At 49.1% G+C, this 27,888-nt stretch overlaps 1 protein-coding gene across 1 annotated transcript in view; it reads right to left on the bottom strand.

The window, feature by feature from the left end:
- LOC141171632 (indolethylamine N-methyltransferase-like) overlaps positions 1–24,741 on the bottom strand; it is a 114,989-nt gene extending 90,248 nt beyond the window's left edge. Inside the window, exons 1-2 of the mRNA XM_073655303.1 lie at positions 24,524–24,741; positions 23,824–24,031 (exon numbers count right to left, since the gene is read on the bottom strand). Of these exons, the coding sequence (XP_073511404.1) occupies positions 23,824–24,031; positions 24,524–24,692 (377 nt within the window). The 5' untranslated portion in view covers positions 24,693–24,741. The remainder of the gene's footprint in view (positions 1–23,823; positions 24,032–24,523) is intronic.
- Positions 24,742–27,888: the final 3,147 nt, after the last annotated feature.

The following is a 27,888-nucleotide window of genomic DNA, read 5'->3' as shown; positions in this document are numbered from 1 at the left end:
CAACTCTGGAGTTGTTTGCACAAAAAAACAATGGATGGTAACGAGCAGAGCTGAGTGGCCAAACTGTGGTATTAGGCCAAAACTATTGGCTGGGTTAGATGCAGAAAAAATTATTTTTAATTTGCAACCTGATGGAGGTCAGTATAGATGGACTAATAGACCAAGTCCCACACACCGCTAGAAGCCCAAATATTTTTTCAGAGCTAGATGCAGAAAATTTTTTTATTCAATTTGCAACCTGATGGAGGTCAGTATAGATGGACTAATAGACCAAGTCCCACACACTGCTAGAAGCCCAAATATTTTTTCAGAGCTAGATGCAGAAAAAAATTATTTTTAATTTGCAACCTGATGGAGGTCAGTATAGATGGACTAATAGACCAAGTCCCACACACCGCTAGAAGCCCAAATATTTTTTCAGAGCTAGATGCAGAAAAAAATTATTTTTAATTTGCAACCTGATGGAGGTCAGTATAGATGGACTAATAGACCAAGTCCCACACACCGCTAGAAGCCCAAATATTTTTTCAGAGCTAGATGCAGAAAAAAATTATATTCAATTTGCAACCTGCTGGACGTCAGTATAGAAGGACTAATAGAACAAGTCCCACACACTGCTAGAAGCCCAAATATTTTTTCAGAGCTAAATGAAGAAAAAAATTATTTTTAATTTGCAACCTGATGGAGGTCAGTATAGATGGACTAATAGACCAAGTCCCACACACTGCTAGAAGCCCAAATATTTTTTCAGAGCTAGATGTAGAAAAAAATTATTTTTAATTTGCAACCTGATGGAGGTCAGTATAGATGGACTAATAGACCAAGTCCCACACACCGCTAGAAGCCCAAATATTTTTTCAGAGCTAGATGCAGAAAATTTTTTTATTCAATTTGCAACCTGATGGAGGTCAGTATAGATGGACTAATAGACCAAGTCCCACACACTGCTAGAAGCCCAAATATTTTTTCAGAGCTAGATGCAGAAAAAAAATATTTTTAATTTGCAACCTGATGGAGGTCAGTATAGATGGACTAATAGACCAAGTCCCACACACTGCTAGAAGCCCAAATATTTTTTCAGAGCTAGATGCAGAAAAAAATTATTTTTAATTTGCAACCTGATGGAGGTCAGTATAGATGGACTAATAGACCAAGTCCCACACACCGCTAGAAGCCCAAATATTTTTTCAGAGCTAGATGCAGAAAATTTTTTAATTCAATTTGCAACCTGATGGAGGTCAGTATAGATGGACTAATAGACCAAGTCCCACACACTGCTAGAAGCCCAAATATTTTTTCAGAGCTAGATGCAGAAAAAAATTATTTTTAATTTGCAACCTGATGGAGGTCAGTATAGATGGACTAATAGACCAAGTCCCACACACCGCTAGAAGCCCAAATATTTTTTCAGAGCTAGATGCAGAAATTTTTTTTATTCAATTTGCAACCTGATGGAGGTCAGTATAGATGGACTAATAGACCAAGTCCCACACACTGCTAGAAGCCCAAATATTTTTTCAGAGCTAGATGCAGAAAAAAATTATTTTTAATTTGCAACCTGATGGAGGTCAGTATAGATGGACTAATAGACCAAGTCCCACACACCGCTAGAAGCCCAAATATTTTTTCAGAGCTAGATGCAGAAAATTTTTTTATTCAATTTGCAACCTGATGGAGGTCAGTATAGATGGACTAATAGACCAAGTCCCACACACCGCTAGAAGCCCAAATATTTTTTCAGAGCTAGATGCAGAAAATTTTTTTATTCAATTTGCAACCTGATGGAGGTCAGTATAGATGGACTAATAGACCAAGTCCCACACACCGCTAGAAGCCCAAATATTTTTTCAGAGCTAGATGCAGAAAAAAATTATATTCAATTTGCAACCTGCTGGAGGTCAGTATAGAAGGACTAATAGAACAAGTCCCACACACTGCTAGAAGCCCAAATATTTTTTCAGAGCTAAATGAAGAAAAAAATTATTTTTAATTTGCAACCTGATGGAGGTCAGTATAGATGGACTAATAGACCAAGTCCCACACACTGCTAGAAGCCCAAATATTTTTTCAGAGCTAGATGCAGAAAAAAATTATATTCAGTTTGCAACCTGATGGAGGTCAGTATAGATGGACTAATAGAATGATGCTATGCCCAAAAGATTTTACTTCACTAGGTGCAGTAAAAAAATTGGTATTCTATACACAGGTGGTATATCTTGCAACACAGATAGGCTACTCCACTGACTAACACACTCTGCAATAGGCCAAAAAGGATTAGCTTTGCTAGATTCAGCCAAATGCTGTGAAAAAAACTTGCACAGCACTGGCACAGACCTGCCTGGCAAAAACTGATAGGAACTGATGTAACCTAGTCCTGAAAAGGACTCCAATTACAATTAGTCTTTACTCCCACAATCTATCTATTTAAGAGCACAGACCTGCCTGATAAAAGTCGTAGGAAATGCTGTAACCTAGTCCTTAAAAGGACTGCAATCACAACTATTCCCTACTCCCAAGCTATCTGTATATTTGTGCGAAAATTGGCTTGAAATTAACAAGGTATAGCGCACACAGCAACAGCGGTGCCGTCTAACACGCAGCTGCAGCAGTGAGAAAATAGTGGCGACGGGGAAAATGGCTTGGTCTTATAGGGCAAGGACATGTGACATACACTGCCAATCACACATGCCCTTGCTTGTGTGAAAAAAAGCACTTCGCTCCGTGTGTGCGCTGCTGATAGGCTGACAGATTGCACCTCCCCACTGCAAATGCGGGAAAGAGAAAAAAAAATGGAGATCTTCATTGTTCCTGCAGAGATCCATCCCCTGCCCCTCCCCCCGCCCCGCTGTACACTCAAACTGCGTATTAACATTAATTTTCATCATTACTGAGAAAAAATCCAGTTATGATTTTGGTGCACGCACAGTTATCGAACATAACCTCGAACAGCCGAATTTTTCTCAAATTGTTCGTGTTCGCCGACCGGCTCGAACACCGCCCAAAACAGCTCGAATTTGAGATTGGCGAACAGTTCGAGTAGAACAACGCTCATCTCTACTAAACACTTTTTGCATAATAATTTGGAACACATTGTACATTTGCTTTTCCACAAAACACCAGTGGTTCATGTAGTGAATCTTACAGTTCTAACTTGCCAACCGTGGTCTGTATGGAGTTGTTCAATAAAGAGCCCAAAATTAAGATAACATAGACGGGAGAGGTCTCTATGAATAGGAATTCCTAAGTATTTGATACCCTGTGAGGGCCAGGCAAAGGGAAAGTTGGACTGGATGGAATCCTGTATGGATTTGGGGAGGGAGACATCGAGGGCCTCAGACTTCGCTGCATTGATTTTAAAATTTGACCATGTAACAAAGTGATCTATTTCAGCCATAACAGCAGGGATGGATATATGTGATTGAGTGATATATACTAGGACATCATCAGCAAATAGAGAGCACTTGTACTCGGTGCCTCCCACCTCAATCCACCTAATATTGGGGTTATGGCGAATTGATGAGAGCAGGTGCTCCGTCACTAGGATGTATAAGAGAGGGGACAGAGGACATCCCTGCCTTGTCCCATTGGTGATTATGAAAGGTGATGAAAATGATCTGATGCGCCCCCTGGGCCTTGAGACACCCGGAGCCGGAACCTTTTTGGTGGATGCTGGTGGTTGTAGTCTCCGTGGCGGCGACCCGGTTCCGTGGCTCAGGGCTGTCAAACCAGTGGAGGAACTATTTATGTGGTTTTGATGTTTAAATATCCGACTACGCCACCCGTGGACTGCGGTCAGAGTGAACCGCCGCTGCAGGGCAGACCGCTGAGGCTGGTGTTGTGGGTGCAGCAGAGCGTAGCATAACTCCCCAAGGGAGGAGTATAGCCTCAGGGCAGTGTATGTGGAGGATAGGGGTGATGGTGCAGGGCAGCAGCAGTAACGACACAGAGTCAGTGATGCAGTCCAGGGCCTTTACTCACAGTTCTTATTAACCAAACCACTTCTGCAGGTAACGGCTGCCCATGTCGTACTGTGCTCACCAGGTGAGGGGCTCAGACGACTCCCAGATAACTTTGGAGCGCTTCACAGGACCCCCTTTGTGTGTCCTTTGTCTGGCCTTTCTTACCAACCCTTCTGTCCGGCTGCCTCGGGCCTCCTCTTGGTAAACTTGGTGCCAGTTTCCCTGACCCTATGTGGTGCATTCCTAGCGGGTGTAGCGAGGGGCTGCGCCACATAAAATGTCACAGCCTCCGGTTTCTAGCTGAGGGTCGTTTTCCGCCTCCACTAGTTTTGGGGACCGGTCTCCCCCTTTTGTCTGACCCCTCCACGCAGGTGGATTCGGGCGTGCGGTGGCGACTCGCCCATCCGCACCACTGGGATCCCTTCGTTCTTCGTTCCTGGAGCCTTCTCCGCTCCTCTTCCTTCCTTCTCCCACTTCCAGGCCTGGGCCTCTGTTACTAGGCCCGCCTCCGGAGCAGAGCTCATGCAGAGCCCCTGCTCCCTGTCACTTCTGCTCAGACTTCTCTGCACTGAACTAAGATGATGCCCACCTTTTATACTCCCTTCTCAATGCACCCAGGAACTGCTTCCTCCCTGCACCTGCACTACAGGGTGTAGCATCGGCGTCCCTGCCTCCTGTAGGCAGGGACGCTGTTCCCCTCACCCTTCCGCTCCGTGCCCGGCGTCTTCCTCCCGATCTGCTTCCCGGCCACGGTGCTTAGGGCGCGCGCGCGCTCCCCCTCTCTTAAAGGGGCTGCGCGCGCCGTCCTAAGGAGTCCCCGGCCAATGGCCGGAGGACTTCACCATATATAAGGCGAAATGGAGGTGCCCGAGCAATGTTGTTGCAAAGCCTTCGCTCTGCTTCAGCCCTCAGGTCCCGTTACCAGTTACTTGCCAGTCACCTGTCAGATTCCTGCTTGATACCTGCCTGATATCAATTTACCTGCTTGCAAGCCTGCGGTCCGACGGTCTGCCTTCCGACACCTGTCAGTCTGTCTATGGACCAGCCTGCCCGCTCACCTGGGAGCGCTCTTCTGCTACCTGCCTGCTAGCCTGCCTGGAGGCTCCGCCGTCACTTGCCGTGACCACCTGCCTGTCCAGAGACTCTTGTCTGCTCACCTGGGAGCGCTCATCTGCTACCTGCCTGCTAGCCTGCCTGGAGGCTCCGCCGTCACTTGCCGTGACCACCTGCCTGTCCAGAGACTCTTGTCTGCTCACCTGGGAGCGCTCATCTGCTACCTGCCTGCTAGCCTACCTGGAGGCTCCGCCGTCACTTGCCGTGACCACCTGCCTGTCCAGAGACTCTTGCCTGCTCACCTGGGAGCGCTCACCTACTACCTGACTGCTAGCCTACCTGGAGGCTCTGCCGTCACTTGCCGTGACCACCTGCCTGTCCAGAGACTCTAGCCCGCTCACCTGGGAGCGCTCACCAGTCACCTGCCTGCTGTCCTTCTACCCAGAGACTGTCCCTGTCACTTGCCGTGAGTACCCGTCCTTCTACCCAGAGACTGTCCCTGTCACTTGCCATGACTACCTGCCCTTCTACCCAGAGACTGTCCCTGTCACTTGCCGTGACTACCTGCCCTTTTACCCAGAGACTGTCCCTGTCACTTGCCGTGACTACCTGCCCGTCTTCCCTGGGAGCCACCCGCTTCCTTACAAGGACGGCCCCCTTGTATAGTTGCTCAGAGGTTCCGCCTCCCAGACCCGTTACAGTTTGCTCGGGACATGGAATCCGGTGGCACCAAAGCTCCCTCTCTCTCGGACCTATGTCATGAACTGTCCCGTCAGAGGTCCCAACAGGAGTCCATCCTGAGTCACCTGCGGAGTGTCAACTCTCGCCTGGACACTCTGTCTGCCCCACCAGCAACCACCGCTAGTGTCATGACTCGCAACCCGGCAGCGCCGCTGCCCACCAATACCATGGTATCCTGTCCTGGACCCCGGTTTTCTGCACCTCCTCGTTTCGGAGGTGACTCAGCTCAAGCTCGGGGCTTCATAAACCAGTGCACTCTGCTCTTTGAACTCTTGTCCCACCAGTTTATCTCCGACCGGTCCAAAGTAGCCTTTATCATGTCCCACCTCACGGGGGAGGCTCTGGCTTGGCTAAATCCTCTGTGGGAGAGAGGAGATCCCTTGGTGTCCGACCTGCCAGCATTTCTCATGACTTTCCGGAAAGTCTTCGACGAACCCGGACGGAAGACCTCATCCGCATCGTCTCTTCTACGCCTCCGTCAAGGAGATCTCACCGAGGGCCAATATGCCATACGGTTCCGTACCCTTGCTTCGGAGCTGGCCTGGGATAACGATGCTCTGGTGTCTGTCTTCTGGGAGGGTCTGTCCGGCCGTATTAAAGATGAACTCGCCGGTCGGGACATTCCTACCACTCTCGACGACTTAATAAGACTTGCCACCCGGATTGACATCCGATTCCAGGAGCGCGCCAAAGAGGTCACCCGTGAGAGGAGGTTTCCACGTCTAGCCCCCACCTTCCAGAAACCCGTCACTCCCTCCGTTACTCCCCAGGCACACTCACCTGAGCCTATGCAGGTCGACCAGACCAAGATGGTCAAAACCCGTCAAGACTTACGCCGTGCCGAGGGGAGCTGCTTCTACTGTGGCAGTAAGGAGCACCGGATCCGTTCCTGCCCAGAGAGGTCGGGAAACGCCTGTGTCTAGGATCGCTCAGAGAGGTCGCCCTAGACAAAAGTAAACCCTCTCCATCTCTGATGCTGTCAGTCTCTTTCACCTGCGGAGAGAACCGCTATTTCGAACTGGCTCAACTTGACTCAGGAGCTGCTGGAAATCTCATTTCTCAGTCTCTGGTAGAGAAATACCGCATTCCCGCCAAACCTCTAGCTGTACCCTTATCTGTCGCCGCCGTGGATGGGGGCCTCTTACCACATCCCATCCAACTCATCACCGAATCCATAACTCTGCAGGTGGGAATGCTGCATTCTGAGAGCATCTCCTTTCATGTTCTGCCTGGACTCTCTCACGCACTCTTGTTAGGCCTACCTTGGCTCCAGAAACATGCACCCGTGCTTGACTGGCAGACCAGAGACGTCCTTCGCTGGGGACAGGACTGCAATAGGACTTGTCTAGTTCACGTTCATCCTGCTCGTCCTTCTCCTACCCCAGTCAATCTACCCGGTCTACCGGTTCCCTATTGGTCTTATGCGGATGTCTTCAATATAAAAGAAGCAGAGACATTACCCCCTCATAGACCATACGATTGTCCAATCGACCTGATACCCGGCTCTACTCCTCCTCGTGGGCGTATCTACCCTTTGTCCGCAGCGGAGACCCGGTCCATGTCAGAATATATTGAGGAGAATCTGGCCCGGGGATTTATCCGGAAATCTACCTCCCCGGCGGGAGCAGGCTTCTTCTTCGTCAAAAAGAAGGACGGCTCACTCCGTCCATGTATAGATTATAGAAGCCTTAACCAGATTACAGTGAAGAATAAATACCCCCTCCCGCTCATTCCTGAATTATTTGACTGCCTGAGGGGGGCTAGAATCTTCACCAAACTGGATCTCCGTGGGGCGTATAACCTGGTCCGTATCCGTCAGGGAGATGAGTGGAAGACGGCATTCAACACCCAGGACGGCCACTATGAGTACCTTGTAATGCCCTTCGGTCTCTGTAATGCTCCTGCCGTCTTTCAAGAGTTGGTCAATGACATCTTCCGTGACCTTCTCTACTCCTGCGTGGTGGTGTACCTGGACGAGATCTTGGTCTTCTCTCCGGACCTTCCTACTCACCGGAGGGATGTTCGTCAGGTCCTGCTCAGGCTCAGGCAGAACCACCTCTACGCTAAATATGAGAAGTGCATCTTTGAGCAGACCTCTCTTCCATTTCTGGGCTACATAATCTCTCAGACCGGCCAACAAATGGATCCTGAGAAACTGTCTGCCATCCAGAAGTGGCCCCGACCAGAGGGGTTGAAGGCTGTTCAGCGGTTCCTGGGCTTCGCCAACTATTACCGCCTCTTCATACCGCACTTCTCTTCCCGGACTGCCCCTATCTCTGCGCTCACCCGTAAGGGTACTAATCCCAGAAGATGGCAGCCCGAAGCTGAGGAGGCCTTTCTTTCCTTAAAACAGGCCTTCTCCTCCGCCCTGGTGCTGCATCGTCCGGATGGCAACAAACAATTCTTCCTAGAGGTTGACGCTTCCTCCTCCGGAGCCGGGGCGGTACTTACCCAAAAGTCATCTTCCGGAAGAATGGTAACCTGCGTTTTTTTCTCCAAACTCTTCTCCTCTTCTGAGCGCAACTATTCTATTGGAGACCGAGAATTGTTAGCCATTAAGCTGGCACTGGAGGAGTGGCATTACCTGCTTGAGGGGGCTCTTCACCCGGTAATAATTTACACGGACCACAAGAACTTGGCTTACCTTCAGAGCGCCCAGAGACATAACCCGCGCCAAGCCCGGTGGTCCTTGCTTTTTGCCCGCTTTGATTTTGTTCTTCATTTTCGCCCGGCAGACTAAAACATCAAAGCTGATGCCTTGTCCCGATCCTTCCTGGTATCTGATCTAGAGGAGGAACCTAAGCACATCATTGATCCCGCCAGAGTAATGCAAGTGGCTCCCGTGAATCTAAATCGTCTCCCTCCCGGTAAGACGTTCGTAACAGTACCTGATCGGAAGAAGGTCCTACACTAGGGTCACTCGTCTAAGCTAGCTGGCCACGTCGGTCAGAAAAAGACCCTCCAGCTCATTACCCGGCATTACTGGTGGCCTACCCTGCACAAGGATGTAATAGACTTTGTTTCTGCCTGTGTGTCCTGCGCCCGCAACAAAGTTCCGAGACACCTGCCAGCCGGTCGCCTTCTTCCTCTTCCAGTACCTGCTGCCCCGTGGCAGCATATTGCTATGGACTTTATAACGGATCTTCCTGTCTCTGCCGGTTGTACGGTCATTTGGGTGGTCGCTGATCGCTTCTCCAAGATGGCGCACTTCATTCCCCTGCCGGGTCTCCCGTCTGCACCCGAACTGGCTAAAGACTTTATCCGCCACATCTTCCGTCTCCATGGCCTGCCCCTCCACATCGTGTCAGATCGTGGGGTTCAGTTCACCTCACGCTTCTGGAGAGCCACATGTAAGTTGCTTGACGTCACTGTGGACTTCTCTTCCGCTTACCATCCACAGTCCAATGGTCAAGTGGAGCGGATCAATCAGAACCTGACCAGTTTCCTCCGGCACTTCGTTAATGCCCACCATTCGGACTGGGTGGATCTCCTACCATGGGCGGAGTTCTCTTACAATAATCACGAGAGCGAATCTTCCTCCAAATCCCCGTTTTTTGAAGTCTTTGGTCAGCATCCTCGGATCCCATTTCCCGTCTCCACCTCGGTGGACAATCCAGCTGCGGAATCTCTCGTTAGCGAATTCTCCTCCATTTGGGAGAGTTCCCGATCCGCACTCCTTCAGTCGTCCGAGCGGATGAAAAAACACGCTGACAAGAAACACCTGGATCCTCCACAATTCCGTCCTGGAGATAAAGTCTGGCTCTCGTCCAAATATGTCCGGCTCAAGATTCCTTCCTACAAGTTAGGGCCTCGGTTCATCGGCCCACTGGAAGTTACCAAACACATCAACCCGGTGGCCTATAAATTAAAACTCCCGGCCAACTTACGGATCCCTAACTCCTTCCATGTATCTCTCCTCAAACCCGTGGTACTTAACTCTTTTTCCAAGTCTACAGGTACGCCTCCTGCTCCGGTTTCCGCTGAGAACGAGTTTGAGGTAGAGAACATTCTGGTCACCAAAAGGGTAAGAGGAAAAACCTTTTTTCTGGTAGATTGGAGGGGGTTTGGTCCTGAGGAGAGAACGTGGGAGCCCCGGGAGAACATCTGTGCCCCTCTCATCCTTGATAAATTTCTGTCTGGCCTAAAAAAGGGGGGCCTAAAGGGGGGGGTACTGTAGCGTCGGCGTCTCTGCCTCCTGCTAGGCAGGGACGCTGTTCCCCTCACCTCTCCGCTCCGTGCCCGGCGTCTTCCTCCCGCTCTGCTGGCAGCGCCCGCTGCTTCCCGGCCACGGTGCTTAGGGCGCGCGCGCGCTCCCCCTCTCTTAAAAGGGCCGCGCGCGCCGTCCTAAGGAGTCCCCGGCCAATGGCCGGAGGACTTCACCATATATAAGGCACCTCCTCCAAAATGGAGGTGCCCGAGCAATGTTGTTGCAAAGCCTTCACTCTGCTTCAGCCCTCAGGTCCCGTTACCAGTTACCTGCCAGTCACCTGTCAGATTCCTGCTTGATACCTGCCTGATATCAATTTACCTGCTTGCAAGCCTGCGGTCCGACGGTCTGCCTTCCGACACCTGTCAGTCTGTCTATGGACCAGTCTGCCCGATCACCTGGGAGCGCTCATCTGCTACCTGCCTGCTAGCCTGCCTGGAGGCTCCGCCGTCACTTGTCGTGACCACCTGCCTGTCAAGAGACTCTTGTCTGCTCACCTGGGAGCGCTCATCTGCTACCTGCTTGCTAGCCTGCCTGGAGGCTCCGCCGTCACTTGCCGTGACCACCTGCCTCTACAGAAACTCTTGTCTGCTCACCTGGGAGCGCTCATCTGCTACCTGCCTGCTAGCCTACCTGGAGGCTCCGCCGTCACTTGCCGTGACCACCTGCCTGTAGAGAGACTCTTGCCTGCTCACCTGGGAGCGCTCACCTGCTACCTGCCTGCTAGCCTACCTGGAGGCTCTGCCGTCACTTGCCGTGACCACCTGCCTGTCCAGAGACTCTCGCCCGCTCACCTGGGAGCGCTCACCAGTCACCTGCCTGCTGTCCTTCTACCCAGAGACTGTCCCTGTCACTTGCCGTGAGTACCCGCCTTCTACCCAGATACTGTCCCTGTCACTTGCCATGACTACCTGCCCTTCTACCCAGAGACTGTCCCTGTCACTTGCCGTGACTACCTGCCCTTTTACCCAGAGACTGCCCCTGTCACTTGCCGTGACTACCTGCCCGTCTTCCCTGGGAGCCACCCGCTTCCTTACAAGGACCGCCCCCTTGTATAGTTGCTCAGAGGTTTCGCCTCCCAGACCTGTTACACAGGGTTCCCCTTCCTCAGTGTTCCCTCCCCCCACTCCAGCCAGGGAAAAGGACTGTGGTGCCCATCTCAGGGGCACATTGGTCGCCCTGCCCCACGGCAATGTGGTGTAATGCATGCAGGTGTCGGGTCCTGATCCACACTCCATCCTTACCTGAGAGTGTGATATCACACCTCTGGGTGAGGTGCAATACGTCTGTAGTAACCGAGCCCTCAGGGTGCTACAGTTCCATTTATCTTCAGCTCTGTCAATGAATGCGCGTGTGGTGGATGCCGGGTGTGACGGGATGGGGGATAACCCCGCCCACAGCCTGTCATTCACCGTGGTACGCGGAACAGGAGACCCTTGCTGCAGCCACAAATAGTCATGAACCGTGTTAGTGAGGACAGGGGAGCGGTGCTGCCTGTGCTGGTACTTCCGGGCCGCTGATCTCCCGACGGCAAGTGTAAAGGGAGGACCGGGGAGCGAGGCCGCCGGTCGAAGTACTTTTGCTGCGAGCAGCCGGGAGATAACCGGCTAGCACCGGCCATCTCCCGGCTGCGTCGCCGCTGATCTCCCGACGGTGGCCTGCGTGTTTCAAATCCGGTGCCAATTCACGGCGGGCTGCGCCAGTCGGTGTTTTAAATTTCGCGCCAATATTGCTGATTGGTCGCGGCCGGGCAGGTGCGACCAATCAGCGAAGCGTGTTTCAAATCCGGCGCCAATTCGCGGCCGGACTCCTCTCGTTGCTGATTGGTGGTGGCCGCCAGCCGCGACCAATCAGGACAGCGGTGTTTTAAATTTCGCGCTGGCCGTGACCAATCAGCGAACCATGTTAGTGAGGACCGGGGAGCGGCGCTGCCTGTGCGGGTACTTCCGCTGCGAGCAGCCGGGAGATGACCGGCTAGCGCCGATCATCTCCCGGCTGCATCGCCGCTGACCTCCATGCGGCTAGGGCCGCTGATCTCCCGACGGCAAGTGTGAAGGGAGGACCGGGGAATAAGGCCGCCGGTCGGGGTACTTCTGCTGCGACCAGCCGGGAGATGACCGGCTGGCACCGGTTATCTCCTGGCTGCGTCGCCGCTGATCTCCCGACGGTGACCTGCGTGTTTCAAATCCGGCGCCAATTTGCTGCCGGGCTGCGCCTGTTGGCCACGACCAATCAGCAGAGTGTTTAAATTTGGCGTCAATATCGCTGATTGGCCGCGGCTGGTGAACCGTGTTAGTGAGGACCGGGGAGCGGCGCTGCCTGTGTGGGTACTTCCGCTGCGAGCAGCCGGGAGATGATCGGCTGGCGCCGGTCATCTCCCGGCTGCATCGTCGCTGACCTCCATGCGGCTACCGTCGGGAGATCAGCGGCTAGGGCCACTGATCTCCCAACGGTAAGTGTGAAAGGAGGACTGGAGATCAAGGCCGCCGGTCAGGGTACTTCTGCTGCCAGCAGCCGGGAGATGACCGGCTGGCGCCGGTCATCTCCCGGCTGCGTCGCCGCTGATCTCCAGACGGTGGCCTGCGTGTTTCAAATCTGGTGCCAATTCATGGCCGGGCTGCGCCAGTCGCTGATTGGTCACGGCCGGCTGGCCACGACCAATCGGAGAAGCGGTGTTTTAAATTTCGCGCCAATATCGCTGATTTGTCGCGGCCGGGTGGGTGCGACCAATCAGCGAAGCGTGTTTCAAATCCGGCGCCAATTCGCGGCCGGACTGCGCTCGTTGCTGATTGGTGGCTGCCACCGGCCACGACCAATCAGGACAGCGGTGTTTTAAATTTCGCGCCAACACGGCCGCCGGCCGCCACCAATTAGCGAACCATGTTAGTGAGGACCGGGGAGCGGCGCTGCCTGTGCAGGTACTTCCGCTGCAAGAAGCCGGGAGATGACCGCCGGTCGGGGTACTTCTGCTGCGAGCAGCCGGGAGATGATCGGTTGGCACCGGTCATCTCCCGGCTGCGTCGCCGCTTATCTCCCGATGGTGGACCAATCAGCGACGTGGGATTTCCTGGACGGACAGACAGACAGGATAAGGCGATTATATAGTAGATATCTGAAATGTAACAAAAAATTCAAAAAGTAAGCATTTTTCAAATATTGAATGTTTATCCCTTTAATCCAGATAGTTATACCACACAAAATGGATCATAAATAACAGTCACCTCATATCTGCTTTATATCAGCCCTCAGCACCATCTGTAAAATATCCTTTCATTTTTTTAGGATGTTAGAAGGTTTAAAATTTTATCAGCAATTTTTCACTTTTTTCAGGGAAATTTACAAAACTTATTTTCTAGGGACCTATTCAGTTTTAAAGTGACTTTGTGGAACCTACTGTATTTTTCGGACTATAAGACGCGCCCGACCATAAGACGCACCCCAAATTTTGGGGTGGAAAATAGAAAAAAATATTTTTTATAAGATGGGGGTCTATCTTATAGTCTGAATAGATACGGTATCTTACCTGGGGGGCAGTGAAGCGAGGGTCACAAGAAGCAGGGTCCCTCAGTAAGTCGGTGGCTGCAGCAGAAGAGGTCAGATGTTGTGGAGCCTGTGCCAGGCCGGGGCCTGTGTCCGGCTGATGCCCTTAGCCTGGCCAGTTCCTGTGCGGAGGCCTCTGGCTGGGGCCGAGGCCTCTGGCTGGGGCTGGGGACTCTGGCTGGGGATGGGGCCTCTGGCTGGGTCTGGGGCCAAGGCCGAGGCCGGGGCCTCTGGCTGGGACCGAGGCCTCTGGCTGGGGCTGGGGCCTCTAGCAGGGGCCAAGGCCAAGGCCACTGGCTGGGGCTGGGGCCGAGGCCTCGGGCTGGGGCTGGGGCCAAGGCCTCTGTCTGGGGTCGAGGCCGGGGCCTCTGGCTGGGGTTGAGGCCGGGGACTCTGGCTGGGGCTGGGGTCTTGGGCTGGGGCCTCTGGTTGGGGACGGGGATGTACCGGGCTGCGGTCGGTGCCGGGCTGTGAGCGGCAAAGCCGTGCGGACTGCGCAGATTTCCGGTGTGTGTGGCCATCTTCCTAGAGCTGTGATCTTCAGGAAAATGGCCGCCGGAGTTACCGATCCGTGCATTCGCCGACTCGGGCGGCCATTTTCCTGTAGATCACAGCTCTAGGAAGATGGCCGTGCACACCAGAAACCTGCGCAGGCCGCACGGCGCTCACAGCCTGACATCGGCCCCAGGCCCAGTACCGGCCAGGTACAGGTGCCTGTCCCAGCCGCTCACCTCCGCTGATGTCGCCGCTGCTACCGCTGCCGCCGCTACCACCACCGCCGCATTCCTGGAGGGCCCTGCAATCCCACATTACCCCCACCAGACCATAAGACGCAACCCCTATTTTCCTCCGAAATATTGGGGGAAAAAAGTGCCTCTAATAGTCCAAAAAATACGGTATACATTGGAAAAACCCCAAAAGTGATACTATTTTAAATACAACACCCCTCAACATATTCAAAACTGCTGTTAGGTAGTTGATTAACCCATCATGTGCTTTTCAGGAATGAATGCAAAAAGACATGACAGGAATGAAAATATTTAATTTTACCACCTAAATTTTGCTAATATCTGAACATGCCCCTATAGCTGACAGTCGCTAAAGCCGTTATTTGGCCGTAAATTGCCTTGGCAACCATCAGGGCTACACAATCATGAACTCAGGATGTCGATGATGTTAAAGCGGAAGCCCCCACAATCTGTTAATCATCTAGATGCCATAGTCATTGTTGACAGCAGCATCTAGGGGGGTTAAACTGCAATGGTTAGTGTCAACACTGATCGTGACTGATACAGCAGGGTATATGTCAGCTATTGTGTACAGCTAACACCTGCTGCATTTTCACCCATGGGGGGATGCTATTCTCAGGTTAATAGAAATACATATTAATGTTCACTAAGGGATTAAACCTCCAATTGAGCACCAAACATGCTCATAAACCACCCATAAATATAAAATTCAAATCTAATTTTATACAGCAAAAGAGAAAAAAAAAACATACATCGAAAATGGACCACAAAATAAGTATATTTTTCAGATCAATAACAGCATAGAATCGATCAGCTCCAGCATGTACCGAGGCAATTTAATGGTACATATAAAAGTAAAGAGCAAATGCAAGCAAGAGGCAGGCAAACATCTTGTGATATCCTTACAAGGTATCATTAGTGCTTACTAGTGTTGAGCGAGCATGCTCGACACTGCTCGGTACTCGCCCGAGCATCTCACTACTCGGGATGTTTGGCGAGCACCGAACATTTTCGGGTTACTCGGGCGGGAGTTCTGGTCTCCGCCCTGCATGTTTGGCGCTCTTTACAGAGGCAATGAACATGCAGGGACTGCCAGCCGGTCACTGTAATGCTGCAGCCATGTTGGTTGTGGGCATTACAGTGATTGGCTGGCCACACAGCGTCACCTCGAGTATTTAAAACCGGGCACCGCCATCTTGGACACAGTCGCTCCGGATCAGACAGAGTAGGGAGAGTGCTGCTGAGATAGGGAGAGATTTATACTGCGAAATAGGTAGTGTAGGGTCAAAGCCTGCAAAATCAAACAAACAGTCCTTCTCAGGACTAATATCAATCCTAGATATCAGGCAGGCAGGCAGGCTGTATAGGAGACGCAGTGGTTACACCAACAAACACTGCATTACAGTCCTGTGTGCTGCTTCTCAAATTGCTAGACTTAGCCCAAGGACTCAGGGGCCAGGAAAAATCTTTTTTTTTCATCTAAATTCTTTTTTTTTTTTCCTCAGTCAAATTGTACAAATACCCATCTTATTAACCTTTTGGTATTCCCCCCCCCCCAAAAAAAAAAAATTGAGTGTGTCTGTGAGTGTTCAGTGTTATATCTGTTAAAAAGAGTCTGTTTTCGGCCAGATAAGTAGAACTGTGGTTTTGCAGTTGAACGGTTCAAATCTCCTTTTTATTACTTTTGCCATTGAGTACGAGTGTAAGCTATTTTACTTCATTTACAATGGGCAAGGCGCGTGGCAAGGGACGTGGGACTGGACGGTCTGGTGATGGTGCGTGCAGAGGATGGGGCCGTGGCCAAGGTGAAAATGTGCCACAACCAACAGCCACATCTTCTCGCTCCCAGTTCTTAACCGAATTACTAGGGAAGCACACAACACCACTATTGCGAACTGATCTGTGTGAACAGGTTATTAATTGGATAGCAGATAATACTTCCAGTCACCTGGGCACCACCACCTCCATTCTGTCTTCCACACGGTCAAGTGTTAGTAGCCGTGAGTCTCGACAGCATACTCCCCCTCACCCTGATGCTTCTTCATCCCACCATGCCGAGTGTCGTCAGAGAGCAGCTGATCCCACAGTTGGACACTCTGAAGAGCTGTTCACTGGTCCATTTCCATATCTGGGCCCCTCGCCTGCTCCGCTTGAAGTGGTGGAAGAGGAGATCACATGTAGCGATGGCCAAATATTTGAACAGACACTGCCACAGGAAGGCGATGCTGGCAATTTGTCACAAGAGGTGGACGATGACAAGACACAATTGCCACGAAGTGAGGAGGAGGATCGTGGTGCACAAGTGGAAGAGGAGGAGGTGGTGGATGACCTAGTAACTGACAGAACGTGGCAGGAGGACACGCAGAGCAAGGCCAGCAGCACACAGGGGGAGCGAGGCAGAGTACCCCAACAGGCAGGAAGAAGCAGTGTGGTGGCCCGTAGACAGAAGGTGGGCAACCACTACCCGTAACACCAACACGAGGGACGTTGCCAGTACAACCGGTAGGTCTTCCAGAGTCTGGAATATTTTTAAAGACTCTGCTGATAATCCCAAAAAAGGCCATTTGTACCACCTGCCAGGCCAGCATCAGCAGGGGTGACAAAATTACCAGCCTGACCAACATCAGCATGATTAGGCACATGGCAACGACCAGTGTCAGCGGGTTTCATCACTGCTACTTCCGCTGTTGTGCGTGTAAGAGAACCCCCTGTTGTGCGTGCAAGGCAATCCCCTGTCCATACTGCATGCAAAGATGCCCCCTCCTCTCAGTCTTCACTTGTTATGGCAGTTTCTCAAGAAACAGCATCAACGTCCACATCCACGTCCCACCGCAGCGTTCAATTGTCCATATCTCAGACCTTTGAACGAAAGCGCAAATACGCAGACAACGCCCCACAGGCCACAGTCCTAAATTCGCACATTTCAAGACTGCTTGTGTTGGAAATGCTGCATTTTAGGCTGGTGGAGACAGAATCCTTCCGCAACCTTATGTCCCCAGCCGACACTGTTTTGCCCGGTGTGCTATTCACGCAGTACACAAGCACGTGTACCAAAACATCTGCCGTGCCCTCAACAACGCAGTTACTGGGAGAGTCCACCTGACAACGGACACGTGGACAAGTGCTTGTGGCCAGGGACGGTACATCTCCCTGACGGCACACTGGGAAAACATAGTGGAAGCCGGGACCCAGTCAGACCTTGGGATGGAACAAATCCTCCCCACAATGAGGATTGCTGGCTCTATGTCAGTCAGAGTTGCCCCCACAGTGTACAGCTCCTGCGCATCCTCCTCCTCCTACTCATGTTCAGCCTCCATCTCAGATATCACCACATTAGTTACAAGCTGCAAGCACTGCAGTACTGCCTCAGCCAAGCGGCAACAGGCTGTGCTGAAACTCATAAGCTTAGGTGAGAAACCTCACACTGCTTGTGAGTTGTGGACAGCTATGAAAGAGCAGGCAGATCTGTGGCTGAGACCACTGACCCTACATCCAGGCATGGTCATGTGTGACAATGGCTGTAACCTGGTGGCGGCTCTGAGGCGAGGCGAGATCACACACGTACCATGCCTGGCTCATGTGCTTAACCTCGTGGTTCAGCGGTTTCTTAAATCGTACCCCCAGTTGCCAGATCTGCTCGTCAAAGTACGCCGCCTGTCAGCTCATTTTCGCAAGTCGGCTACAGCTTCCGCCGCCCTTGCTGAGTTGCAGCAGCGTTTGCAGCTTCCGGCACACCGACTGGTGTGTGATGTCCCCACACATTAGAACTCTACCCTCCACATGTTGCAAAGGATTTGTGAGCAGAAGAGAGCAGTTGTGGAGTACCAGCTGCAACAAGGCCGTCGATATTCAAGTCAGACTCCACACATAAGACCTCAGGAGTGGACCTGGATGTCTGACATATGTACCATCCTGACAAACTTTGAGGAGTCCACCAAGATGGTGAGTGGCGATGATACCATCATTAGCATCAGCATCCCACTTGTCTGTCATTTGCAATGCTCTCTGCAGAGAATTAAAGAGGAAGTATTGCAGCCAGAGTATGATGAGTAGGATTAGGAAGCAGTAGCGGGCGATTACACACAGCCCTGCCTCATCTCATTCCAATGTGCATTGGGGGACAATGAAGGAGAGGAGGAGGAGGAGGAGGTAGTACAGGAGCTGGTATCATGCGCTGTAGACAATAGTACCTGTACAACTGTCATATCGTCGGTTCAGCGTGGGTGGCCTGAGGACAGGGGGGAGGAGGAGGTGGAGGAGGAGAGCATGGTCTGTCGTCATCTTGGTGAGGACACGGAAGTCTTGCCCATTACCAGTCTGGCACGCATGGCTGACATTATTTTACGCTGCCTTAATGATGACTCTCTCATTGTCAAAATGTTGGGTGACAGTCATTACTGGTTGGTGACACTTTTTGACCCTCCGCTACAAGGAGAACTTTCACTCTCTTATTCCTGAGGTGGAGTGGTCTACAAAAATGGGGCAGTACCAGCCCTAGCTGCAGAACTGTTAAAAAAGTTCCAATCTGAACATGCTAGTGGCAGAGGTCACAGTTCGTTGCCCAACCAAGGCGTACAGGGAAAGAGAGACGCAACTCCAATCCAGCAGAGCCAGGGGAACACTGTCAATATTCTGGGACAGTTTTCTGAGACCCACCAAGCTTACAGACCCTGAGGCGTGGGGAACTCTCTCAAGGAGTGGAAAATTTCAAAAAATGGTGAGGGAGTACCTTGCCGACCGTATCAGTGTCCTCCATGATTCCTGTGTGCCTTTTAATTATTGTTTATCCAAGCTGGACACTTGTAATGAACTTACTCTGTATTCCTTGGAGGTCCTGGCCTTCCCTGCCGCTAGCGTGTTTTCGGAGCATGTTTTTAGTGCTGCTGGGGGAATTATAACGGATAAGCGCACTCGCCTGTCAACTGACAATGCTGACAAGCATCCCTTATCAAAATTATCAAGGGCTGGATTGGGCCAGACTTCTCATCACCAGCAAATGACAACAGAGTAACCTAAAGCCAAATCCACTGTGTTATTTCGGGAGGTGTATTCCCATGCACCACTTCACACCCACACATGGGTATACACTTCCTAATTTTGGCAGTTTTTTGCTCTTCTCTTTATTCTTAGCCTCCACCACCACTATACCACCAGGGTGACCCTGGTCCATGTTGCCAGCATTGCAAGTTCCTCCGTCCTAATTTTTGGCATCTTTTGTTTGGAAGGCATAGGCAAAGACTATTGGAGACCCACTCCCCAATAATGGGAATAATGTTTTTAATATTCTGTACTGCATGGCTCTTGTAAGGGGCATTGCAAGTTCCTCCGTCCTAAATTTTGGCAGCTTTTGCTTGGAAGGCATAGGCAAAGAATATGGGAGACCCACTCCCCAATAATGGGAATAATGTTTTTAATATGCTGTACTGCATGGCTCTTGTAAGCGGTATTGCAAGTTCCGCCATCATAATTTTTGGCAGCTTTTGCTTGGAAGGCATAGGCAAAGACTATGGAAGACCCACTCCCCAATAATGGGAATAATGTTTTTAATATGCTGTACTGGATGGCTCTTGTTAAGGGGCATTGCAAGTTCCTCCTTCCTAATTTTTGGCAGGTTTTGCTTGAAAGGCATAGGCAAAGACTATGGGAGACCCACTCCCCAATAATGGGAATAATGTTTTTAATATGCTGTACTGCATGACTCTTGTAAGGAGCATTGCAAGTTCCTCCATCCTAGTTTTTGGCAGCTTTTGCTTGGAAGGCATAGGCAAAGACTATGGGAGACCCACTCCCCAATAATGGGAATAGTGTTTTTAACATGCTGTACTGCATGGCTCTTGTAAGGGGCATTGGAAGTTCCTCCGTCCTAATTTTTGGCAGGTTTTGCTTGGAAGGCATAGGCAAAGACTATGGGAGACCCACTCCCCAATAATGGGAATAATGTTTTTAATATGCTGTACTGCATGGCTCTTGTAAGGGGCACTGCAAGTTCCTCCATCCTAACTTTTGGCAGCTTTTGTTTGAAAGGCATAGGCAAAGACTATCGGAGACCCACTCCCCAATAATGGGAATAATGTTTTTAATATGCTGTACTGCATGGCTCTTGTAAGGTGCATTAAAATAGTCTTGTTAAGCTACTGTGACCTCCACGTCTCTTCCAAGGGTCATTGATATTGTCTTTTTATTCCACTGGGACCTCCACGTCTCTTCCAAGGGGAATTGATATTGTCTTTTTATTCCACTGGGACCTCCACGTCTCTTCCAAGGGGCATTGATATTGTCTTTTTATTCCAATGTGAACTCCACGTCTCTTCCAAGGGCATTAAAACCGTCTTGTTAAACCACGCTTCCAAGGTGCATTTATATTGTCTTCTTTTTCCACTGCGACCTCCACCACTCTTCCAAGGGGCATTGATATTGTCTTTTTGTTCCACTGGGACTTCCACGTCTCTTCCAAGGGGCATTAAAACCGTCTTGTTAAACAACTCTGAACTGCACGTCTCTTCCAAGGTGCATTAAAACCGTCTTGTTAAGCTACTGTGACCTCCATGTCTCTTCCAAGAGGCATTAAAACCATCTTGTTAAACAACTCTGAACTCCACATCTCTTCCAAGGGGCATTAAAATCGTCTTGTTAAGCTACTGTGACCTCCACGTCTCTTCCAAGGGTCACTGATATTGTCTTTTTATTCCACTGGGACCTCCACCACTTTTCCAAGGGTCATTGATATTGTCTTTTTATTCCACTGGGACCTCCACGTCTCTTCCAAGGGGCATTTATATTGTCTTTTTATTCCACTGTGACCTCCACCACTCTTCCAATGGGCATTGATATTGTCTTTTAATTCCAATGGGACCTCCACGTCTCCTCCAAGGGGCATTAAAACCGTCTTGATAAACCACTCTGAACTCCACGTCTCTTCCAAGGGGCATTAAAGCAGTCTTTTTAAGCTACTGTGACATCCACGTCTCTTCCAAGTGGCATTAAAACAGTCTTGTTAAACCACTCTGAACTCCACAGCTCTTCCAAGGGGCATTGAAATGTTGCTTTTAATTACCTCTAACCTTCACGACTCTTCCAACGGGCATTGCATTTCCTCCTAATTTTAGTCAGCCTTTGCTTTTCAATGCATAGGCGAACACTAAGGGAGACCCACTCCCCAATAATGGGTAGAAGGTTTTTAGTACGCTGTAATCCACGTCTGTTTCAAGGGGCATTGTAGTTCCTCATAATTTTTGGAAAGCCTTCCATTCACTGCTTAGGCCAACAGTGTACAGGAGACCCAGTTGCAATAAATGGAAAAAACTGTTTAGTTAAGGCCCTCTGACCTCCATGTCACTTTCAAGGGGCATTGGAGTGCCTCGAAATTTTTGGTAGGCATTGCACTCACTGTATGCCCTATAACTGTGTAGCCGAACCGCTCCTTTTGGTACAGAAACATATCCTACAAGACATGTGTGGTTGACTGGCCTGAGATTGATGTGAATGGTCCCTGTTCCTCCGGCTCTTTCTCCTTTGCCACCACCTCATCCATCATTCATCACCTGAAGCTTTGTTTTAACGAGAGTCATAGAACTGGGATAGTAGCAGGAAAACATCCAGCAATCTTTGGAGGAGGTAGGATATGCGCCAAAACGCTGACCACCTCAGGCCTAGCCGCTACTACATACATGCGCTTGCATTCCAAGGAACAGAAAGCTAAGGAGATGGATGGCCTCATGATCATGAATAATTTACTCATTGTGTAGGAGGCCGACCACTGCAGCTGTCTACCTTCTGAACTTTGTGTTGAAGCCTGATTGACCCAGGACCCGCTATCTTCTATGTCTGAAGGACGTGTTGCATACCAGTGTCCAACTGTGTCCCGTCTTCCACAATATTAACCCAGTGTGAAGGCATCAGTGAGATGGACCATCCCTGGCCACATTCACTTGTCCACGTGTTTGTGGTTAGGCTATCCTTCCCACTAAATGCACTGGGGGGGGCACAGGTAATGTTTTGGTATGCACGCTTGTGTATAAGGCGCACCGAGACAAATAGGGGCGGCTGGGGACCGACTATGGACACCCGGTCGCCCCATGGCAGCTGGGGACCAAGCGTGGACACTCTGCTGCAGGGCGGCTGGGGACTGAGTATGGATACGAGGCAGCCGACGCAGCCATGACGTGGTGGCCAGATTCCGCCTCCACATGCCCAAAAGGCCCAATTTCAAGTGCAAGCAAGCAAGCAGTATGATATTGCAGCCTGGGGGTGGGTGGGTGGCAGGCTGCATACTTGCGCTTGCATTGCAAGGAATTGGGGAGGTACAATTGAACACTGCCCTGGGACAAGTACTTGCACGGGGATAGTTGCAAGTCTGCATCTTCTGATGCGGCAAGGATCACTTCGGATGGTCACACTTTTAGGCAGTTACCTGGGTGTCAGAGATGCTTCCAGGGGTCTTCCTTATGATGTTCCCATGTGTTTTCAGCACTGTATGCATGTGTCACACAGCACATGGCCAAATAAGGTTGTAAAATGTTAAAATGACAATTCCTGGTGAATGCATTTGTCACGGTTGAAAGCAATACAAAAGTGCAAAAACGCATAAAATTTGCTACTTGTGAACATAGCCCAAGGTTTGGAGGATTATTTTTGTTTTTGGTTATTTATTTTACCTTATACACAAGTCTTTACCCTGGAAAGGATGTTCCTTAACATATTTCACAGGAAAACAGTTTCAGTTTTGTTTTCGAACGTTTTATTGTGAGCCCGTAAAAGTGGCTTAATACCTCTGACCACTTTGTTGACAGCAATGACCTGGGGGTCAGAAATGCTTCCTGGGTCAATCCCCATGTTGTCCCCATGTCAGTTGAGCAATTTCGCTGCCACTATCGTTTTGGGCACTTTTTATGCTTTTTACAGACTGCCGGGGGTGCCGCCGCAAAAATGCTCGGGACTCCCATAGACTAACATTGGGCTCGTTGCTCGGGTCGAGCATCCGAGTATTAAGGTGAGCTCGGCCGAGCTTTGAGCACCCGAGCATTTTAGAGCTCGATCAACACTAGTGCTTACCCATATTAATGAATATTGAAGGGTCCAACCAAAACACCCTAACGCGCGTTTCGCAGTATTGCTTTCTCAAGGGGAGTGTGTGCATTTGAACTTTACTTTTACATGTACAGATACCTTACCTTGGCACATGCTGGAGCAGATTGATTACATGTTGCTATCCATCTGAGAAATATACTCATTTTGTGGTCTATCCACTACTTTCTTAATACACCTTAAAAGTCTTAATTTACAATGTATGTATTTTTATCAATTTTGTCTAATAAAATTACATTTGAATTTTATATTTGTGGGTGGTTTGTGAGTACCTTTGGTGCTTAATTGGAGGTTTTATTACACTTTAAACACCATGATGGCTAATTTTGGTGGCTAAAAGTACAAACATCTGAATTAAAATTTTAAATAGAATATAAATAATGTAAACAGCATTAAACTGTTAGATATCTCATAAACTCGCCATATCCCTAATTTGGAAGCAACCATGACAAAGATATTGGTATTCCTAATTTTTGGACAAATACCTCACCTGCTTTTTTCTATGACAGCATGAAGTTTTATGGCATGGTTCCAGTCAAATGCTCCTGTACGTTCGTCCACCCATCTCTTCAGCTCCATGATGCATCTGTCTCTGATCTTCAGCACTATGATGTGTTTGAAAAACTCACAGGCTGCAAACAATTGATGAATCGCAGAACCAGAACTGAAATCAATCAAGATATCTCCATTAACATGACCTGCAAGAAAATTCTTTAAACATTAAAACATGCAAACGAAAGCTAAAATGTCCCAAAAATAGTCTAAATTGTCTAAATAGTCTTTATAAATAGTCATTGTCTAAATACATTTTTTCTCACTAATAACTAGATCTCTTGTCTGGGAAGAAAATTAAACCTTATAGTGTTTTTTATATTTTTATTTTTTGGTGCCAAAAAGCAAGTTATCTTCTTTCAATTGGTTAAGTGATAACTTGCTAGCTGCCGGGGGTTCGACAACTGGGACCCTCACTAATCCTGAGATTAAGGCTCTGGATCCCTGAGACTGGGAATCTGTAGCCCTGTACAGAATTAAGCAGATGTTCACATTCAACCCCAGCTCCATTTATAATTTATGCGACTGTAGCAGAATTTTAAAAATCCTCCAAAAAAGAAATGTATTCAATTTGTATCTAGTTATTTACAATTGTAATCAATATATATAGATTAAGATAGAAAAATTAAGATACATACCCTCTTTGAAAGTTTTTGCAAGGTTTTCAATGGGAAATTTGATGGAATCCTCTCCAAAAACCATGTCATCTTTATCTGAAAAGTAACTCTCAAGACTTTCTCTGGAATCAAAGCCATGTACATCATAGAGTTTGTAGGTACTGGAATCCATTGTCCAATCTTGTACCATCAGACAGGGTGATTCCTTCTATATCAATGATAAAGATCTTTATATAGTTACCAGGATTTAATCTCCAATGAGTCTTAATAAGAATTAGTTAAAAGGTTATGAATTAATTAATTTAGTGAGTCATGAGATCAGACAATAACATTGTAATCAAATGATCTACAGAATACACATAAAAATCCCCTGTAGCATGTTGAGCTAGATTGCAATGGGTTTCTCAAAAATAAAATATGATTAGCAATGAAGCAGGAATTGTAGCCAGGTTTACCTGTAATCTGGTTTGTTAATACTTATTATTATGTTTTACCATTTTCCTTTCCAGAGAGCACAGTTTATTGGAAAACAGTGGTCGGAGCACCACCATAAACACTAGCTGATGGGTTGGTCAGTAAACATAGCGTACAATTAACTGAATTATATGTCTATGAGTGATGGGTGAGCACTAAAATGCTTGGGTGCTCGATGCTCGGGTCGAGCAAATTGGAATACTCGGGTGCATGACCTGAGCAACGAGCCCAATGTAAGTCTTTGGGAAACTCGGGCATTTTTCAGACGGCTCCCCCGGTGGCCTGCATAGGGCCTAAAAATTGCCCAAATCGATGGGAACAGTGCTCAAATGACATGGGAACAGCATGGGGAAGACCCGTGGAAGCATTTATGACTCCAAGGTCACTGCTGTTAACAACGTTGTCAGAATATTACGGCACTTTTACGGACTCACAATAAAACATACAAAAATGAAACCAAAATGGATTTTCCTGTGAAATATGTTAAGGAACATCCTTTCCAGGGTACTGACTTGTATATAAGACAAAATAAATAACCAAAACCAAAAATACTCCTCCACACCTTGGGCTATGTTCACACGTAGCATTTTTTATGCGTTTTTGCACTTTTGCATTGCTTTCAACCAAAACAAATGAATTCACTGGGAAATGTCATTTTAACATTTTACAACCTTATCTGGCCATGTGGTGTGTGACACATAATCAGACACATGCATACAGTGCTGAAAAGACATGGAAACAGCATGAAGAAGACCCCTGGAAGCATCTCTGACTCCCAGGTCACTGCCTAAAAGTGTGCCCATAATAAGTAATCCTTGGCGCATGCGAAGATGCCTCCTGCCATGCAACTGTCATTGCAGACTTGCAACAATCACAGTCCACGTCCTTATCCCAGTGCAGCATTCAGTTGTCCCTACCCCATTCCTTGGAATGCAAGCGCAAGTATGCCGCCAGCCACCCACAGGCTGCAATACTATACTGCCAAATTTTTGACAGCTTCTTACATTTGAAATGTGGCCTTTTAGGCTCGTGGAGGCAGAAGCTGTTCACAATCTTATGGTGGCGGCGACCGGGTATCCATACTCTGGCCCCAGCAGCCACTATTTGTCCCGATGTCGTCTCCGCCTTCCACAAGCACGGGTCCTACAACATTACCCGTGCCCTCCCCAGTGAACTTACTGGGAAGGACCGCTTACCCACAAAAACGTGGGTGTCATTTTTCCCAGGAAGTCCTCTAATGTCGGTGGTTGCAGAAGCCCTCTAATACAGCTTGTTGCAGAAGCAATGGCAGCCCGTCCAACATCAGCTCGCACTTGTCGGTGGTGCTTTGATACATAAACATCTTTCTTTGCTCCTTTAATTTCATGAATACAGAGTTGGGCAATGGCCTGATCTGCAATGCGGTTTTAGAAATAACATGCATAAGCACGTCCAATCCACATTAAAAAAGCAGCCATAGAGTGTCCGGGAACCTTCCCCCACACTTTTCTTAGCCAGGACTGCTTCTCGGCAGGGTTGAACGGTCCCACCAGAGGACCTCTGGTGTGCCCTGGCTTCTACATCACGAGAATTCATGATAGCGCTAACTTTGCAGCTGCAATGGGGCTCTTGAGCGGGGAGAAAGGTGAGCCCTCAGAATCAAATCCTCTGGTGGGTCCAATGTTTTTTAATCTGAAACAGCTTCTCAGTGGGAGCTGTATTTCACCACAGCCATATTCTTTAGCTCTGTGAAAGGACTGGCATAGAGGGAAACTGTATCTACTCCGGCTGTCATTTCTCCGTCACCAGGTTCTGCCCATTGTCACACCTGACCATGCCTGGCTGTAGGTTCAGCGGTGAGAGCCACAGATTAGGCTGCTGTGTTACAGCTATAACAACTCTGCAGCGCTGGGCGGTTTGTCACCTAAGCATTAAGCATGTTATCTTCAGCACAGCCTGTTGCCGCTTGGCCAAGGCAGTGCTGTCAGCTTGTGACTGATGTGGTCATTTTGGAGATGGAGGAGAAGGTGCAGGAGCTGTACATTGTGATTACATTGAGTTTACATTGGCGACTCTGTTTTTTATACTAAAGAAAGATCCTACTGTGTTTTTTTACGTTATTTTTTAAGACAAATGCATTCACCAGGAAATGTAATTTTAACATTTTACAACCTTATCTGGCAATGTGGTGTGTGACATATCTTCAGACAAATCTTGTTTCATTTATGAAGGAGGGACTCTGAAAGTCACAAAGCCTTTTTTTATAGGGCCATCAGGCGGCCCTTACTATTCTTAAAAGGCCAGCACTCGGCCCTCGCTATTGTTGGAGAGCCATCAGCCGACTATGCTTTGTTGTTCCCATTATTAACAAGTGAGTTTAACGGCTGACCAAATTTAGGAAAAACCCCACTAACAATTTAAAGACACATAGAGCAGGGCAATTGTAACGAGTATGACATGTTCCCATTAGAAAGGAGAGAGTCTGCTATACAGTTATAGGGTATGCAGTGAGTTGAACGGCTGACCAAATTTAGGAAAAACCCCACTAAGAATTTAAAGACATTAAAAGCATTGCAGGTGGAGCAAGGAACTATGCAGCCCAGCCTCATCTCATCTCAATGCGGATTGGGTGATAATGAGGCGGAGGAGGATGAGGAGGAGAACATGGACAGTCGTCCTCTTGGGGAGGACAGGGAAGTCTTGCCTGTCTTCGAAGTCTTGATACCCCTCTTTCAGTCTGTGGGAAAGCTGTATGAGTTTCTCTTAATGACCTACAATGGCCTAAACCGTGGCTTTGCTTATTCACATTATTTCTCAAAACGCATTGAAGATCAGGCCATTGTCCAACTCTGTAGTGATTAAATTCAAGGCATAAAGAAAGATCTTTGTCTGGGGCTAAGCACTAACGAGAAGTGTGAGTTGATGTTGGAAGG

The sequence above is a fragment of the Phyllobates terribilis genome, unplaced genomic scaffold, assembly GCF_046119375.1.
Source record: "Phyllobates terribilis strain yellow unplaced genomic scaffold, ASM4611937v1 Scaffold_12__6_contigs__length_324123572, whole genome shotgun sequence".
Classification (NCBI taxonomy): domain Eukaryota; kingdom Metazoa; phylum Chordata; class Amphibia; order Anura; family Dendrobatidae; genus Phyllobates; species Phyllobates terribilis.
The sequence above is the reverse complement of the archived record's forward strand: the minus strand, read 5'-3'. Positions and strand labels throughout refer to the sequence as shown.